The sequence below is a fragment of the Physeter macrocephalus genome, chromosome 20 (assembly GCF_002837175.3).
Source record: "Physeter macrocephalus isolate SW-GA chromosome 20, ASM283717v5, whole genome shotgun sequence".
In the NCBI taxonomy this organism is placed as follows: Eukaryota; Metazoa; Chordata; class Mammalia; order Artiodactyla; family Physeteridae; genus Physeter; species Physeter macrocephalus.
The window spans coordinates 23544591-23560358 of record NC_041233.1 but is presented as its reverse complement, the minus strand read 5'-3'; the positions used below and the strand labels follow the sequence as shown (position 1 = coordinate 23560358).

At 55.9% G+C, this 15768-nt stretch overlaps 2 protein-coding genes across 2 annotated transcripts in view; one reads left to right on the top strand and one right to left on the bottom strand.

The window, feature by feature from the left end:
• CDH23 (cadherin related 23) overlaps positions 1–15768 on the bottom strand; it is a 377990-nt gene that overhangs the window by 58155 nt on the left and 304067 nt on the right. The window contains exons 28-33 of the mRNA XM_055081216.1: positions 7893–7953; positions 6777–6925; positions 2414–2549; positions 1434–1822; positions 464–568; positions 136–138 (exon numbers count right to left, since the gene is read on the bottom strand). Coding sequence (XP_054937191.1) covers positions 136–138; positions 464–568; positions 1434–1822; positions 2414–2549; positions 6777–6925; positions 7893–7953 — 843 coding nt within the window. The remainder of the gene's footprint in view (positions 1–135; positions 139–463; positions 569–1433; positions 1823–2413; positions 2550–6776; positions 6926–7892; positions 7954–15768) is intronic.
• On the top strand, positions 8067–14214 carry C20H10orf105 (chromosome 20 C10orf105 homolog). Its single transcript, XM_007104474.2, has 2 exons — positions 8067–8339; positions 13838–14214. Exon 2 carries the CDS (start codon positions 13843–13845, stop codon positions 14212–14214), a length of 372 nt encoding a protein of 123 aa, XP_007104536.2. The 5' UTR covers positions 8067–8339; positions 13838–13842.

Genomic DNA, 15768 nt, shown 5'->3' with positions numbered 1-15768 from the left:
CAGGGACCAGCTGCAGTCCTGTCCATGTGCCCTCTCCCCCAGGAGAGGCAGGAAGGCCCAGCGCCACACAGGGCCCAAGCCAGCACTGGCCACAGACAACCCACAGGGGAGGGCACCAGTCCACGGGCTACTCACCTTCTGTAGGCAGAGGCGGCAGGAGGTGGCCAAGGGAGAGAAAAGGCAAAGATGCAGGTGGTTAGCAGTCCCAGCTCTTCCAGCCCCACTCCAAGCAGTGGTCTGTAGAGGATGCCACCCCTCCCCCACCTGAGGTCTCAGCCCTGCCCAGGCTGCCCGGGAAGGTGTGGCATGGCCGGCTGCAGGGCCATCCCTGGGCTACCTAAACCCTCACCCACTGCCTGCCTGCACGTTGGGTGGCTGGTGAAGATGTCAGTTTGGGGGGACTTGGAGCGGTGACAGGCTGTACACGGGTACACCGTGGGGCTCTCGGCCGGGATCCACTCACCACGGTGGAGTCCACCTTGGGGCCGCCGCCGACGTCTGCCACCACCGTCAAGGTGTAGAAGTCACCTTTCTCCCGGTCCACCAGGCCCTTGACGGTGATCACACCCTGCAGGGAGGGGGTCAGATGGTCAGTGACATCGTATCCCAAGCAGTCCTGTGTCCTGGCCAAACTAGACTCCTTGCCAACCCTGGACATTCTGTCCACTTTCCCACCTTCACATTACTCCCCCCTCTGCTGGCATAACTTCTCCGTGAAGCTCTGTCCGCTGAAATCCTACTTCTCTCTCAATCCCACTCGGATATGACCTCTTCCATGCAGGCTTCCCGCTTCCCCAGCCAGGTACGATCACTCTCTTTATTTGGGCCCCAGAGGCGCTCCATTACACCTCTATTGTGGATCTTTTCACATCTTCCCTTGTGATGCTCTGATCTGCATCCTTGATTATTCCCACTTCTACTCCTAGCCTGAGAGCTCTCTGAGGGCTACGAAGGGTCTGGTTCATCTCTGTGTCCCCAGCATGCCCCGGAAGAAGGCGTGGCACATTGTAGCAATTATTACCTTGCTTATTTTCAAAGAAGGGATTCTGAGAGAAGACACACTAACGCAAAGATGGAGGAGTAAGATCCAGGCAGTAGATAAGACATCGCTGCACCAGACACCTAACTAAGACTAGCTACTGCAGTGAAGCATGAAATTTATATCTGAGCCACGGTAAAAAGGGAAACACGATGACTTGCACAGCTTTCATTATCTAGTAACAAGAAGACAGCAGGTTGCCTGTGTATAAACTTTATCCTATCCCTGCATATTAAAGGGATGCATTACGGGGATGTTTATCTTTACGACAAAGAAGAGAGTGCTGGGCATATAGAAGGAGCTCAATAAACGCTGGTTAGCTTTACAGGAATTGAGCGTCCTGCCCTCAGAGAGAACCCTTGCTGCGCTTGAACCTTGCTGTGCCATCCCTCACCGTGATGGCATCTATCTGGAAGAGGGCTTTGGCCTGGGCGCTGGTGTAGGCGTCAAAGCGGTAGGTGATCTGGTTGAGGTTGTCAATGGAGTGGGCCTGGACCCGCACGATCTCGGTGCCCAGTGCCAGGTTCTCCAAGATGGCAGCCTCGTAGGAGGCGTTGGAGAATTGCACGTCTTCGTCCAGCTCGTTGAGCAGAGTAATGTAGACACTGCAGAAGCCCCGGTTGAAGGGGGGTGCCTGGTCGGTGGCGGACACGTTCATCAGGTAGCTGGTCTTGGTCTCGTAGTCCAGGTAATCCACGGTGATGATAAGCCCCGTGCTCTCATCAATCTCGAACTTCCCCTCCGCGCCTGACAGGATGCGGTAGTTCACCAGGCCACCATCCCCTACAGGAGGGCACGAGAGGCTGTGCAGTCCCAGGTCGGGGTGGGCTGCCTTGTGGCTTTACAAGCTGCCCCAGCACACCCACTGTTGTCCCAGAGGGACAGGGTGAGGGGCCTTGGCTCACCTACCCAGTGTGCACCACCCCCTGCCTCTGGGTCGGATTGTCCCAAGAGAAACTGCCGAGGACGGGGTCAAGGTCGAGGACGGCAAGGCCCAGCACACAGGGCCTGAGCAGGCCTCAGCCAGCTTTTGGACAAGTCCTTTACCCCTCCCAGCCCTGCCTAGCCCTTAGCCAAAGGTTAGCCAGGAGCTGCCAGGTTCTGGGACGACAAATCCGGACTTCCCAAGCTTGTGACCTCTCCTCTCTCTGCCCAGAAACCAGGGCAACTCCCCCTGACTCCCATCCTCCTGGGACTGGGAATCTGGTGGGGATGCCACCAAGACTGTCCCACGAGCCCCTCCCCACCTGGGAGCCACTCAGTGGGGGAGCCCGAGGCATCCCGAGGGTGACAGGCCCCGCGGGAGAGGGAGGCATGAGCCGGGGCGGGTCACTCTGGGGAACAGACTCCCCGGCTTCCTCCTGCCAGCCTCACCAGTGTCTCGGTCCGTGGCTCGGACGACGATGACCGACGTGCCTACGCCCGCCGTCTCGCGAAGCCCCAGGCGGCTGTACTGCTGCTGCGTGAACACTGGGGCCTCGTCGTTGACATCCTCCACGTACACTATCACCTGCAGGAGCCGGGCCAGGGACGAAAGGTCGGGGGTGGGGGGCGCTGGGTAAGCCCAGGGCTGCGCCCACCCGAGCCTGAGTGTCTGGTCACTGCTCTCCTGGGCCAGCTGTGAGATCCCTACGGAGGGCCTAGGGCTGTCCGGTTGGTCACCGTGTTCCCCCACCCTGCACAGGACCTGACGCATGGCAGGTACTTAAACATCATGTTAGAGAGCAAACTTTGTCTTGCTCTTGGCTCTGCTGCAAATCCTGTGGGAACCTGTGGCTAATTAGTGAAACTTGGGCCGTCCAATTTCTCAGCTATGAGACGGTAACATCAGTTTAACAGTTCACGCCCCATGCCACTCCTACGATGGTTATGAAGACAAAATGAGCCAGGGCCTTGCGAAAATGCCTGAAAAGTTTAAAGGGACCCCATTCAACTATCAAGATACATCTGGGAGAACAGAAATGAAAACGTTAAGTATGGTGGTAGCAGAGGATGTTGGTGCTCCGACTACTCTAGATTCTCCTGTGCTTTCTCTGGTGCTCTCACTGCCAGCGGCCAGAACTGTGGTTCTTTGTTGGGCACTAACCCCAGCCCCCGCTGCTGCCGGAGCCAGAGACACCCAGAGAGCCGGAGGTGTCTGGGAATTACGTCCCACACTGGCTAAGGCAGCCCTTAGCCACTGACTGACGGGCAGCTGAGATGACTCTCCAGAGCTCCCTGTGGGACTGAGTCACAGTTTCCTGTGTTCCACTTTGCTGGCTGCCTTTCCTTCCTGGTCCCAAGCCCCTTCCGGCTTTTCCTGGGAACACTTCCTATACTTCCCACTCATCACTTTCACACCAATCCTTGTCTCAGGATTTGCTTCTGCAGACCCTGCCCAAGACAGTGGCTATGTCTGAATGGTGGAATTATGCGTAATTTTCATCATTGCTTATTTACATTTTCTAATTTCTCTTTAATGAAAACGTATGTCTTACATAACAGCAACAACAAAACAGTTCAAAAGATGTTTATGGAGAGAGATGTTACAGCTAGAGATCAGCACCCCACCCTTCTTTTTGTGCACCTCCATCCCCCCGACACACACAGGAGCACGGGAGGGTCTGGTCCAGGTGTGGGCAGGACCAGGGCTAGGTCTAGAAGGATCAGTGTGGTGACGAGGGGCGTTATAGGCAGAGACCAGAGAGTGGTGGCACTCAAGGAGGCCCAGGGCTCCTGCCTCTTTTCCCAGAGGAGGGAACAGAGGCCCAAAGATGGGGAGGGACTTGCCCAAGTCCTCATGGTCACCGAGAGCTGGAAAGAGAGTGGGGTTTCTCCTGGTTCCCGGTCTAGCAACCTTACCACTCTTTGCTATATCCTGGGGATGAGCTGGCCCCAAAACAGGAGAGATACCCTACTTCCAGTCGAAAAGAGTCAGGGCCAGCAGGAACTGGTCCGCAGAGCGGGTGGGGAGCCAATGGGGTAGGGGCAATGACATGTGGCATGGATTTAACACGTGTGGTCACCAGCACCGATGGCGGCGCGAGGCCCCATCTGAGAGTGCACATACTTGGTTTCTGACCTGGTCACTGCCTCTCAGATCAGCCCCAGCTTCTCTTCCAGGGTTAGCTGGGAATTAGCTGGACAGAAGGGAAGGGGCTTCTGTTGGTATAAGTGGAAATGATGCCCTGACCAGTGAAGAACTGTGAGGTGAGTGGGGTGGCAGAGCCAGTGGGGAGGAGAAGTTTATGGGGCTTAAGGTTTCTCTACTTCCCTGCTCTTGGGGCCCGTGTAGCCCTGCTATGTCATCAAATTTTCATGTCCAGACACCCAGAACCCGCTATGCAAACTAGCGTGCCTACTTCAGAGCACAGCTGCTCACAAGCCAGAACCTTCTAAGTCTGGCTTCACCAAGAACTTGGCTGGGGAGATCCTGGGTGGGGTGGGTGGGTGGGTGGGGGATGTGCATGGATGAATTTCAGGAACTCTCTTGCTGTAAACAGAAGCTGCCCATCGATCTTTTGAAACTGTGAACCTTCCCTTTCCCAAGTCTGCTTGTCCAAATGGCCTTGACTCCAGGGGTCGTGGGGAAAACACAGAGCTAGTCTGACAGTGCAATAAACAGAGGGAGGTGGCATGGAGCCTGGGTGTGGTCCTTCATGAGACTGGCTGCATGCCACTGTCCTCTAACCGGTTTCAGCCTTGTTTTTAGCAGCAGAGACAGGAGGTAAAATGGTGTGTGGTTTGCAAACCTGAGAGACACAGATGTACAGGAAACAGCCAGGTCTGCCAAGTTCTTGTTGAGCAGAAAGGCTCAGAGACTGAGCTACCAGGCTCCCTGGGTTCTCAGCCCCACTCTCTGTCCAATGCTGTGCCACCCAAAGGGGACGAGGCAGGAGATGTGTGTGCGTGTGCACATGCGCAGTGTGCACGTGAGGCCCCAGTCTCTACGAGGACCGTTTCACTTCACACTCCCTGGCCCCTCATCTGTGCTGTCTTGGTCTCTGAAGCAGGAACAGGAGAATATGGATTGTCCCTACAAGCCAGGTCTGCTGCTGCTGGGAAAATGAGTCCAGGGAGTCCCTATACTGTCTTCAGAAAGGTCCCCAGCTTTCCCAGGGCTCAGGGGTGTGGGAGCTGGGTACTGTAAGGGCCATCAAGTTCTGGCCCTAGGGCCAGCAACCAAATTCCCACCTTAAAAATGACTCTTTGAGGATAAGGCAGCAGTGGTCTCTGTGCTCTGGAAACTTCCGTGGGGCAGCGTAGTACCGTGGTTAAGAGAACAGCCCTGAGCTGACTGCCTGGGTGTGAAGCCTGGCTCTGTCTACCCTTACTGCCATGGGACCCTAAACACATTGGCCAAGCCCTCCTTGCCTCAGTCTCCTCATCTATAAAATGGGTATAATAACAGTGCCTACCTCATGGGGTTTTTATGAGGCTTAAATGAGTTCAATAAGTAAGTCATGTGCTGATTTAATATCTCGCAGTCATGCAGGTGAGCGTGGCTGTGTGGGGCTGCCCTGGTGCACATTCGGGTAACTGTCTCACCCTCAGTCACCAGGGCCCTGGAACCAAGCAGCCCCAAGGTATAAATACCCGAGGGCTGTGACCCCCTCAGCCATCTCCATCTGGGAAGATCTCACTTAGAGGGGCAGCCTAAAAGGACCCAGGTCTCCCTTCCCATCTCCTCCTGGGGCAGAGCTGCGGGGGCAACAGCAGAAGATGGGCCAAGGCTGAGTCACCCGCTCCCCAGCACCTCCTTCGTGATGGTGACCCGAGGCAGGCTTCTGTTCACTGTTTCCAGCCGGAGGGAAACAGCGGGGCAGAGATGGGGTGATAAAAAGAGCTGATTCAGCCCCACTCTGTTCTGGGTAAAAGTCCCTGCTTGCTCCCCACCGTAGCTTTTCCCATCTTCCTCCTACTCTTCACCTCTAGGGTCTGACTCATTTTCCATCTGGTTGAGGGGAAGGGGCTGTGAGCTGCTGAGTGTGCAGTGGGGGTAGGATGGGGGTGACTTGAAAGTTATCTCATTCATCTCAGTCATCCCCTTGTTACCGGGCAGGAGAGTACATCAACCAGCCCAGCCAGCGGAATATCTGGGTGCATATTTTTGACCACGCAGGAAGATTAAGGTCGATTTGATTTTAGCTCCATAGGGGAGAGGCCCGAGGTGAGTGAGGGTGGGCAGAAAAGAATATATCTGATGGGGCAGTTGGGAGTGCTGACTGGAATGTCTGGGGGACACTTCCAATGGAAAGAACACCGAACTTGGACTCAAAGACCTGGGCTCAAGCCCTGGTTCTGTCACGAGTGACTTTTCTGTGCCTCAGTCTCCTCATTTGTAAAATGAAGTTGGCAACATCTACAGCTCCAAGATCACATATGTGAGATTTCCTTGGCCCACCCTCGAGAGTCGTGTGGATACAGAGGGTTAGTAGAGTAAGGACACCTCATCCCTTAGGATGGACATCAGTATCACTGATCCCTTTCTACATCTGGAGAAACTGAGGCTTAGAGCAAAATGACACGTCCAAGATCCCAGGCTCTCCCACCGTACCTGAACTCCAGGTGCCATTTGGCACCTAAACTAGGGGTGGCCCTGCCCCCACCGGGTCCTAACTGGTGGCCAACTCTGGCCCACCTGAGGCCTTGGCCCAGCCCTGAGGTCAGCGCTGAACAGGATGCAGGGCTTCACCGAGAGCTGGCCCAGTGCACATCCCCACCACCCACACGCCAGCCCGAGCGCCCCCGGCCTCACCCTGACGGAGCTCCGCATGGGGCCCAGGTCATGGTTGTAGGCCTCCACTATAAGAACGTGGGAAGAGTTCCGCTCCCGGTCTAGGGGCCGGGGCCCTCGCATTAGGAGCCCATTGCTGACATGGATCCGGAAGTTGTTGCCATGGTTACCTGCGTGGAGGAATAGATGATATGCATGGGCTCTGCCCTGGAGTAGGATGCTTGTGGGATTGTGGTGGTGGTGGGAGGGAAGCTGGGGAGCCCAGACCCACAGAATGCAGACCCTGCCCCGAGGTCTTAGGAGCTTGGCTGAAGCCTGAAGTGGCAAAGAAGCCTCTGCCTGATGCTGCCCTGGCCTAGCAGGATTTGAGGGAGGGGGCAGAAGCTCACTCTGTGACCCCTATGGAAGGCGTGCAGGTCCCCTGAGACCCCCATACCCAGCGGTGTCAGGAGATTCAATATTTCAGAGGATTCTGGGGCATTACAAAGAAAGGAACCCAAATCAAATTCTCTGTTGGGGGTTTAGTGGGGAAGCTCCCATTTCCTCATCTTCTGGACACTGATATTCCTTTGGGATCCACCCACCTCCACTCTCAGTCCGTGTGCTTTGCATAGGGGTGATTTCACCCGATTCCAGAAGTAAACAGATCAGCACATTTTAGTCTCTGGCCATAGTGATTGGTTCAGGCATGGTCCCATGATTCCAGTTGGTCTACTGAGACTCATTCTGGGGAGCTCACTGGGGGGCTGTCCTAGTGTCCAAGGCCATAGTGATTGATTCAGGGATGGGCACATGAAACATGCTGGGCCAATGAGGCTCAATCTCTTGGGAGCTCACTACCAGGGGCTGCCTTGTTCCCCAAGGCCTCCTCTGTCAGGGTGATATCCCACCATGGGACATGAGGAACTTAGGGAGCATAGAAATCGAATGCATCCTCACTTAAAATACAACCAGCTTAGTGCAAACGACTGGAGAACATCCCTGGTTCCTCCCTCTGACCTGCCCGCCCTGTGTGTATAGCGCTTGGGGCCTCTCTGGCTGCACCTCCCAAACCCTTGGCAGCCTAGAGAAGCTCTGCTACCCCCAGGGCAGGAGGGCCTGCCCCCCCTCCCCGCCACCCTAGGGCAGCCCACTCACCGTGAAGGATGCGGTACCACACACGCCCAAACTCGCCCTCGTCCGCATCCGTGGCTTTCAGCTGGGGGAGAATGAGACACGTGGTTACTCCTTGAATTCCACCCACAGGCAGAGAAGGTGTTTCTGGAGTCCCTCCCCTTCCCTCACACCACTCCCAGCCCGTCCTGCCTAAACCCATGGTTTCCCACGAGGCTGGGGGTGTGGGAGAGGAGAGAGACACATCTTTCTCATCCCCCACTAGGAAACCTGTCTGTTGATGGCCCCATGCTGCCCTGTCCATGGCGAGGCATCTGCCAGCTCTGTTCCCTGACCCTCCTCCAGGTTCTCGGGGAGCATGGAGGAGAAGGTGGGTGACAGCGCTGCAGCTCTCTGGATCCAGGCTTGACTAGCTCAGCCCTCCACAGTTCCCTCCTGCAGCCTTTTGAGATTCCAGGAGCCTCACCTGGGGTAGGTGGATTGCATGACTGCTCCTTGCCCACACTTCCTTGGTCTGAAGCTATTCTAGTCACACTGGCTGCCAGCCAGGCACTGTATACTATAACAGCCACACTGGGGAGACCCAGAAACCCCATCTCCCAAAGGTTCCATATCCATTCACACCAGGATCATTCCAGTGTATTCCAGCCCACCCAGCTTGCTTAGCTGTACCTCAGGCTTATGGACTATCTCCAGGGGGACTTGGGGGTATGCTGTTCTCACTCTGAGAATGCCCAGTGCTTAGCCCTTTTGACAAGGAGTCTGGCCTTGAGGCTGTTGGCAGTCACAGCTGGCCCTGAGGTGTGTCCTGTCAAACTGCGAGCTGAACACCTCCTACCCCCGCCACATACCGGAAAGGAGTAGAGAACTCCCCTGCAAAATGATACAGAGAGAGGCCTGAGCCTGCCTGGCTGGGCAGGCTCCCATGGGGCCATAGTACGTGTGACTTGCTTTGTAATGCCTGGGACCCTCCCACTTCTTCTGGATCTGCCCTCTTGTCTCTGTCAATCACTTCAATCCTGTGCTGGGTGTCTAAGGATTTTGAAAAGTGTGTTGATGGTGGGGAGGAGGGGAAGTCTGTTGGTGTGAAAGGAACAGAGGGTCTGGGTCAGGAAGACCCAAGCATGAATCCTGGCTTTGTCACTTACTGGCTATGTGGCCATGGGTACGTAACCCCACTGAGCCTCAGTAGGTACAATGATAACCAACCTTGTGGGGTTGATGGGAAGATTAAAAATAATCTCTGCAAAGCATCTGGTCTGATGACTGGTGCAGGTATAGATGTTGAAGGTTGGACATGATGAGATAGGCCACCTTTTCCAGGGAGGCCCTCTTGATTTATACTGGAGGTGGTATGGCTGGGTTGCCCCTCGCTGTGGAGTTTTTCCTCTCCCATGAGAAGTCTTAAGAGCTAATAGGTGGAGGGATGTAGTGGGGCACTTCAACAGTCCGGATCTGGAAGGGCTCAGGACAGGGGAGAGGGCCAAGCTGTCCAGTGGATGCCCTTGGATGTCTTCCACCCGTGGTGGGACTTCCCCTGGCAGCCTGCACCACCCTGGGATTGTTGCCTCCTACCATCTAAGAAAAATGGAGGCCATAGATGAGGTGTGCAGTCAGCTTGGGAAGAGAAGGTGAAGGAAAATGAGGTTCACTGAAGGGCGAGGTGTAAGATGCAGGAATCCCAGTGGGAGCTCTGGGCACTGGGAGAGTGCCAGGCTGATGCAGCTCATAGCACCAGATGCCTGGTGCCCACGCCTGCCCACTCTTTTCAGGGAAAGCACCAAATCCTACCACTAACTTGCTGGGTGACCCTGGCCAGGCCACACCTCTTTTTTTTTTTTATTGTTTTTTTTTGCGGTACACGGGCCTCTCACTGTTGTGTCCTCTCCCGTTGCGGAGCACAGGCTCTGGATGCGCAGGCTCAGAGGCCATGGCTCACGGGCCCAGCCGCTCTGCGGCATGTGGGATCTTCCCGGACCGGGGCAAGAACCCGTGTCCCCTGCATCGGCAGATGGACTCTCAACCACTGCGCCACCAGGGAAGCCCCCAGGCCACACCTCTTTAGATCTCAGTTTCATTATCTGAGAGACAGGGGGATGTATGAGATGACCCCTCAGTCATCTAATGGACTTTGACAATCCTATCCATTTGGGGCTATGCAGAGGATGCTTCTTTTGTTGTCAAGAGCTAAGGGCAGGAGGGAAGAGCTAAATGCCAAAAACTGAGGCTCCAAAACAAGCAGGTGGACCCCAGGCTCAGGTCTTGGGCAGAGCCACAACTCCCCCCATCCGTGTCATATTTCTGGGAGCTTGGGGGTCCTTGATGGGAAAACTGCTTAAGACTTAGGCTCCTAAGCAGGCAGCTGGTTGCCAGGGAAGTGCTGGCTTCCAGGAAGAAAGGAGGCAGGGGGAGGGGGAGGGGGAGGGGGAGGGGGAGGGGTGTGTGCGCGCGCGCCACCTCCTGGAGGGTCTCCAAGGGCCCACCCAAACTACAAGCAGCACAGCCCTGGCTTTCTCTCAATCCTGTGCTTTCTGCCCTGTTACCTCTCTGACCTTTGAAAATGCCCGTCTCCCTCACTTCTGCAGCCAGATGCCCTCCAAGGGAGGGTGCTTTGCTGGGAAGCTGAGGGGAGGGGGACCTGGGAGTTGCCAGGGCCCATCTCTCTGCCTGTTCCCCTCCCGCTGTGTGGCTTGTAGCCCCTCTCCCTGGTAACCTGAAGGCTGGCAGGCACTGAATAGCAACCCGCTGGCTGCCCCTGACCATACTATTCAAACGTCCAACGGGAAGGTGAGAGCTGTGGGTGCAGAGGCAGGGAAACCCTCCCCCTGCATCCCCCCAATGCCTCCGCCCCTCCAGAGGGCTCCAAGGAGACAGGCTGGAGTGAAACCGTGGGAAGGTTCCGGAGCTCCCAGCTCCTCTGCAACGCTCCCCTCTCCCAGCCCAGTTGCCATCCCTACCCTCCTGGCTGTCCCCTCCCCCAAGGCAGGGCCCAGGCTCTTCCAGACAAAGCCAGGTCTAACTGGAGAGTGAGGGGCGAAGGCCACTCTGCCTGGCTGGCTGAGGGGCACAGGGCAAGGCAGAGCCTAGGGCAGGTTGGGTCACAGTGGTGCCTGGTGCTCCTGAGGCCTCCCTTGGACAGCTGAGAAGACCTCTTCACCCGGCTGGGGACTGCTGAGGGCTGGCTCTGAGGTCAGTGCTGGGGGACTGCAGGAGAGTGGGGCTGCACCCTTCCCGGGGTACTCTAGGGAGAATGAGGGCATGCTCAGACCTGGGGAATCTCTCTACTTTTCTGGAGAGCGGAAAGGCCCAGGTAGGAGCAGTGGTTAGTCCGAGGCTATACAGAAAGTCGTGCTGAGGTCAGTCCCCTCTGCTCACAGTGTGCCCTGCTCTATGGAGCTCTGAATGAAGAAAGAAGGTTCTAGACTAAGTTTGCAGAGGTATGTCCAGAGCAAGGCCTGCCGGCATGCCTTGGACTCCAGCAGGCAGGGAGAGGCTTCAGCTGCTCTCAAGATCATTCTTAGCCTTGGTCTGATGGAGGTCTCCTTTCCCCGGAACCATGGGCCCCTGCTGGCTGCTCGGAGAGAGTATCAAGGGGACCTGCGCTGGCTTTGCTGTGCGTCCCAGGGGGGATGGCTTGATGTTTTCAAGCACTTTGGAACCTCTTGCTTTGAAGGAAAATACTCAAATGCTAATTATAGCCTCACTTATCTTTTTTTAAAGCGCTGCCCCAAGGACTGAAGCCTGGACCTGCTTTGCTGGCCTGATAGGGTCTCCAGATCCATGGGAAGGCCTTGAAATAACATTAGGACTAGTAGGATTGAGACTTCTCCCACTTCCGACTGCCCTTTTCTTACTCCCAGCCAAGCACTGCCCTGGGTAGGACAGAAGGATGGGCAGTTTTCTCCCCATGGGACATGGTGGTGGGCACGCCCCATCCTTTCTCCCTGCTCAGATTCAGGGAAGGGCCAACCCACGTACGGCCTGGCCAGAGCGCTCTCTAGGCCTGATGCCTGAGAGGCAGAGGCCCTAGGCAGCTAGATGGGCATCAGAGTTTCCATCTGGGAGCTGAGAGGGGTCATGTCCTGTCTGGAAATGCTGGAAGGAGTGGTGGTGGAAGCTGGATGGGAGGGGGGTGGGGTGCACTGGATGCCCTCAGTCGCTGGGCACAGGGGAGGCTGCAGGCGGGAGGAGGCTGTGTACAGGCAGCCAGGAGTGAGGTCCTGTGGCTGCTGGTGAGTGCATGGGGAGCGTGGGGCTGGGCCGCCCCTCTCCACTCCCCTTCTGCCTGCTGATTTGGACTCTGCAGCCCACATGCAGAGCCTCGGCATGACCTAAAGCCCTTCCTCCTGCCTAGTGTTGGTGCTAGACCCTGACTGAGTTAGAATAAGCTGCAAGTTGGGAAAAGGAGGGAAGTCTGTTACCCATCAGGCTCATGAAAGTCTCCAAGGTCAAAGAGAAATAAATGATTATTTCTTATTAGACCCCCCTTTTGGATTTCCTGTCCTGTGTTTGTAGAGATCAAAGATCACAAATGCTGGCCTGGAAGCTGGATGTAGCCTCCTTATGTATTTTGTTTGGCCTGTTGTAGTATTTTAAATATTTGAAAATTCATTTTGCGTTTTAAAAAAATCAAGTTTGTTTGTCCTTTGCAGTGTCTTTCTTTTTTCTTCCCCCTCTCTCTCTCAACTAGATTTGAATTAGTTGCCAATATTTAAGCATCAGGAACGTTTGCCTAAAAACTCCAGATTTCTGGCTTCTCTTGGGAACCTGGAAGGGGACCACAGTGGCTTGCCTTCCGGCATCCCATCAGCCTGGCCGAGGCCCCTCTGTCTCTGCTCTCCAGGTAGGCCTGCCCACCTGTCCCGCTGGTCACACGTTATCTACCATCTGCGCTCTGTAAGCATTTTAATTTGCAACCAAAAGCTCAGCTTGATTTTCCAGCTACAAGGACCACCTGCCGTCCTCCCTCTAGTGGGATGATCCTAAGTGATAAAAGGTGACTATGTCAGGGTTTCGAGCCCCATCTTGTCAACTCAGTTGCTCTCTGTGGGTTCTTCCCCACCTGTTCTCAGAGCTGCTCAGGGAGTCCTGGGAGAGAGTTGGGAGCCAACGGGGTGGCAAGGCCACTGGGCCAGGAGTCAGGAAACCTGGTTCTGGCCTTGCTTGTCCACTGGCTCACAGTGTGACCCTGGCAGTCCCTCATTTGGGCCTCAGTTTCCTCACCTGTCAAGGGAGCAGGTTGGTCTTCCTCAGGAAGCACCAATAGGAATTCCCCTGGGGCCAGGCAAGTGACATAGGTGTGCAGTGGGCCTGAGGGCAGGGAGTGCGGTGAGCTGGGGGCCAGCACCCTGTCTAAACGGGGCAGCTACGGCTCAGCCGCGGCCACTGGGTGCCAGGCAGCAACTGGCCCCATGTTGCCAGTGTTGAAATTCTGAAATTTCAAGAGAAGCCAGATATTCAGATATTTATGTGAAATATATTGGTTTTCTTTTGTTTTTTAAAAAATATTCACAATTAATTTAAATTTACAAAAACACTGCAAGAACCCAACAAAACACACTGGTGCATCCCCAGTTTGCAGTCTTGGCATTAGATAACTGCTAGGGTCCTTGCCTGCTGCAACCTCCTATGACTGATGAATCGTTCCCGGTCACAGAGCAAGTTAGTGATGGAGCTGGTCTTAGATCCCAAGTTTTCAGTCTAAGACTCTATTGTAATTCATGAAAATTGACTTTAAAATGCCGGAAGGCACTACCCTCCTGCTTCCTCCATGAGTTCAGGTCCAGCTCTATCACTTTCCCAGTGTGTGACCTTAGACCTATTACCTCTCCCAGCCTCATTGTTCTAACTTGTAAAATGACCGTAATGCTATCTGCAGCTATTTTAGTAGTGTCCAGAGCCCATCTAAGTTCCCCTCCCTCTCCAGTCCTGACTCCAGCTGATTCGTTTCTGTCCCATTCTTGTTGCAGGAGCCATGAGCACAGAGGGCCCCAGCCCCCTCGCCTTCCTCACAGCTCCTGTCACTCCGGGGAGGCTCTCAGAGGCAGTTGACCCCATCCCCGTACTCATTGCCCTGGCCTGCATCTTCCTCCTGCTGGCCACCTGTCTGCTGTTCATGACCCTCTGCAAGCCCGCTGCGCTGGATCCGAGGCGCCGCTGGGCCTGCGAGTGCATGCCGCACCACCCGGGGAGCCCCAGTGAGCCCCAGCTCCGGCTCTGGAAGCGCCTGGGCTCTCTGCGTCGCTCCCTGCACGGCCCCCGCCGTGGCTGGTCTGCCCCAAGGCGCCCCCTGCCGGGCGGAGAGGACCACGACGACTGTGACTGCACAGAATCTACCAAGATGTGACAGGAGTGTCCCCCTACTCCAGGGTCCATCCGCAGGCCCTCCTGCCTCAGATGGAACCTGGCACCACAGGCTGCAAGAGGACAGTGGCCCAAACAACATGGGCCACGCGCTCACCCCCACTGGTTCCCTGTGTGTCCAGGCCCGTGGCCTTTCCCAGAGATGGCCCCTGCAAGAATACCTTCCTTCCTGCAGACACCCTAGCTGCTGCCTGCTGGAAGACTCCTGGACCAAGCTGAGCACCTGCAGCCATGTGGACCCTTAGCCCAAGGCTCTGAACGGTACAAACCTGGGGCCCCCAGGGCCCCTCTCTGACCACCAGGCACCAACCGTCTCCAGGAAGCAGCGCCCCTGCTTCCCAACAGAAGCCCTGCCCGCCCTCCAGGTGCCAAAACCCAGCTCAGATTCCAGTGCGAGTTGCTGAATGGCCAAAGCTTCCCTCCAGCCAAGTGAAATACTCAGCCCCTGCTGGGGGCAAGGGAGTGTCCCACCCTCTGTGCCAACTCAGTGCCCAAGGCAAAGGGGAACCCAGGGACTCTTCTCCTCGGACTTCCTGGGCCTGCCAGCATTTGCCGGTGATACACGGGAGCAGCCAGCACCCTTGGGTGGATCAGATGCTGGGTACCTGCTGGGAGGAGGGGCAAGCAGGAGGATCTCAACACCACCCAGCCAATCACAATCTTGGCTGTCATCTTGGCATGCCCCCACCCCCACCCCGCCCCCAGGCACCTACGCTAAGATGGATGAGGAAGGCGCTGAGAATGAGTTAAGGAGCTCCTTGCACAGGCCAGGACTGGTGCTGTGTCACAGTGGGAGGAGGCACTGCCAGCGGCTGGAGGTGTTGCTATCTGGGCTCTGAGGACACAACATAGTGGCTCCATGCCTCACCCAGGGAAGGAGGTGGCCTTCCTTCGAGTGGAAGGGACCAGATCTCTCCAGGACAGCTGTGGGACCTCAGGCTTGGACCACATAACGTTTGCTATCTGTATTTTTGGCAATTGCTTCATTGACTGGCTACCGTCAAAGTAATCCCACACCAAGGTGGGCTTCTCAGAATCCCAAACCTTCAACCTTTCATCACAATGCTGGGGTGTTAAACACTTTGGTTGGGTCCCAAATTTGGAGGGCAGAGGGGTCTGAACTGCCCAGCTCCTGCCCCAGAGAGTCATCTGGCCAGGGCCACCTTGCACCCCACCATGGACTGCTCCACCCCACCCTGCTACGACCCACAGTACAGCCAGCCAAGTCTTCTCACAGAGTGAGCTCCAATTTTGTCACTCCCCGGCTCCAAAACCTTCACTGGCTCCCTACTGCCAGATCAAGCCAGAGCTCCTTCGTCTGGTGTTCGGTGCCCACTGGGAGCTGGCTGTGAATGATCTTTCTAGCCTCTTCTTGACCCAAGACTCCAGGTAAACTGAAATACCTGTCCTCCCCTGGCTACGGCTTACTTGGCACGCCCTCTGTGAAGCCCTCTTTGCTCTACGCCTGAAACCACCTCCTACCTGAAACCATGGGAGGACAGGGACCATTTCCTCTTGGCAGTGTGGGTCATCCCTG

What these genes read in the sequence shown, in the direction of transcription:
- C20H10orf105 (XM_007104474.2), top strand. Translation starts at nt 13,843, where the DNA reads ATGAGCACAGAGGGCCCCAGCCCCCTCGCCTTCCTCACAGCTCCTGTC.